The sequence below is a fragment of the Echinococcus granulosus genome, assembly GCF_000524195.1.
Source record: "Echinococcus granulosus chromosome Unknown EG_S00059, whole genome shotgun sequence".
Lineage (NCBI taxonomy): Eukaryota > Metazoa > Platyhelminthes > Cestoda > Cyclophyllidea > Taeniidae > Echinococcus > Echinococcus granulosus.
The window spans coordinates 149,674-150,684 of record NW_020170439.1 but is presented as its reverse complement, the minus strand read 5'-3'; the positions used below and the strand labels follow the sequence as shown (position 1 = coordinate 150,684).

Genomic DNA, 1,011 nt, shown 5'->3' with positions numbered 1-1,011 from the left:
GTCTTCTTCGTGCCATTCTGCGATTTTGCAAAATATCAGAGTGGTAAGAAAATTATTGAATTTCATTATAACAAATTGAAAGTGTTCGTTGCTATGTATGCTACAATTTTTGCTTCAAGCACTTATAGCAAACTTAACATTTCTTTTTCGAATTCTCCCCAGGAAATATTTTGATCAAATATTCGTGGCCCTTTTCGCGGTTTCGAAAAAATAAAACAACCGTATACGTGGAGTTCGGCTTGAGAGAAGATACCTCACCTTTGAGCGTACATAAATTCCACTTTGTTTGAACTTTCCAAAGGCGATCACCTCAGGGCACTCCCCTGTTTGAAGTTCATCTTACAAGCTCCTTAGGTTTTAAAGAAAATCGTTTGCTATGTTAAGTTTCCTTTCTCTCTGTTTACCTTTTTCCCTACAATGGCCTTTGATTTATTTTGACTTCAGGCGCAAATAATTTATGATAGTGGCATCTTGTGTTCGTGGAGGAACAGTAACCTCGCAATATCCAATGCTGATAATTGTTGTAAGTTTTGCTCATTTGTGTGTACACTGTTTTTTCCTAAAGTCAGTGGCAATGCTGTGTTGGTGGTGTAACCCTGAGGTGGAAATGTCAGGGAGACGTATGGACCTGCAGTGAAGTAGACTCAGGTTGCACCGAATATCTCGACCGTAAAACGAATGGATAATCTGGCAAGGAAGCGTATAAGGGGTCAAGCCTTGATAGGTGCAAGGGACTAGTAGATATCGCTGTGTATTCACTCACTTGAGAAACATGAGGTATCCGTCTCTAACCTTACCACTTTTTGATTAATTGTAAGATTTTCTCCAGGTGAGGAGATATGGCTTTTCTCCGTTTGAATTAGATAAATGCGCGAAATATCCTACAGTACTTCACCATTCCTACCAAAAAATTGTCTAAAAGAAGTTTGCGATGGTGACCGACTCCCAATTTATGAAACTTGTCTCTGGAGGCAAGCAATCTAGTTGCATCCACCCTCATTTCCATCCCTA

General features: G+C 39.7%; 1 protein-coding gene across 1 annotated transcript in view; it reads left to right on the top strand. All coding sequences in view use genetic code 11, as the record gives it.

Annotated features, from left to right (window-relative positions):
• The window catches only part of EGR_06551 (hypothetical protein), a gene marked incomplete at both ends in the record, with an annotated part of 4,658 nt that extends 4,064 nt beyond the window's left edge, over positions 1-594 (top strand). Inside the window, one exon of the mRNA XM_024495800.1 lies at positions 566-594. Coding sequence (XP_024349760.1) covers positions 566-594 — 29 coding nt within the window. The remainder of the gene's footprint in view (positions 1-565) is intronic.
• Between the last annotated feature and the right edge of the window lie 417 nt (positions 595-1,011).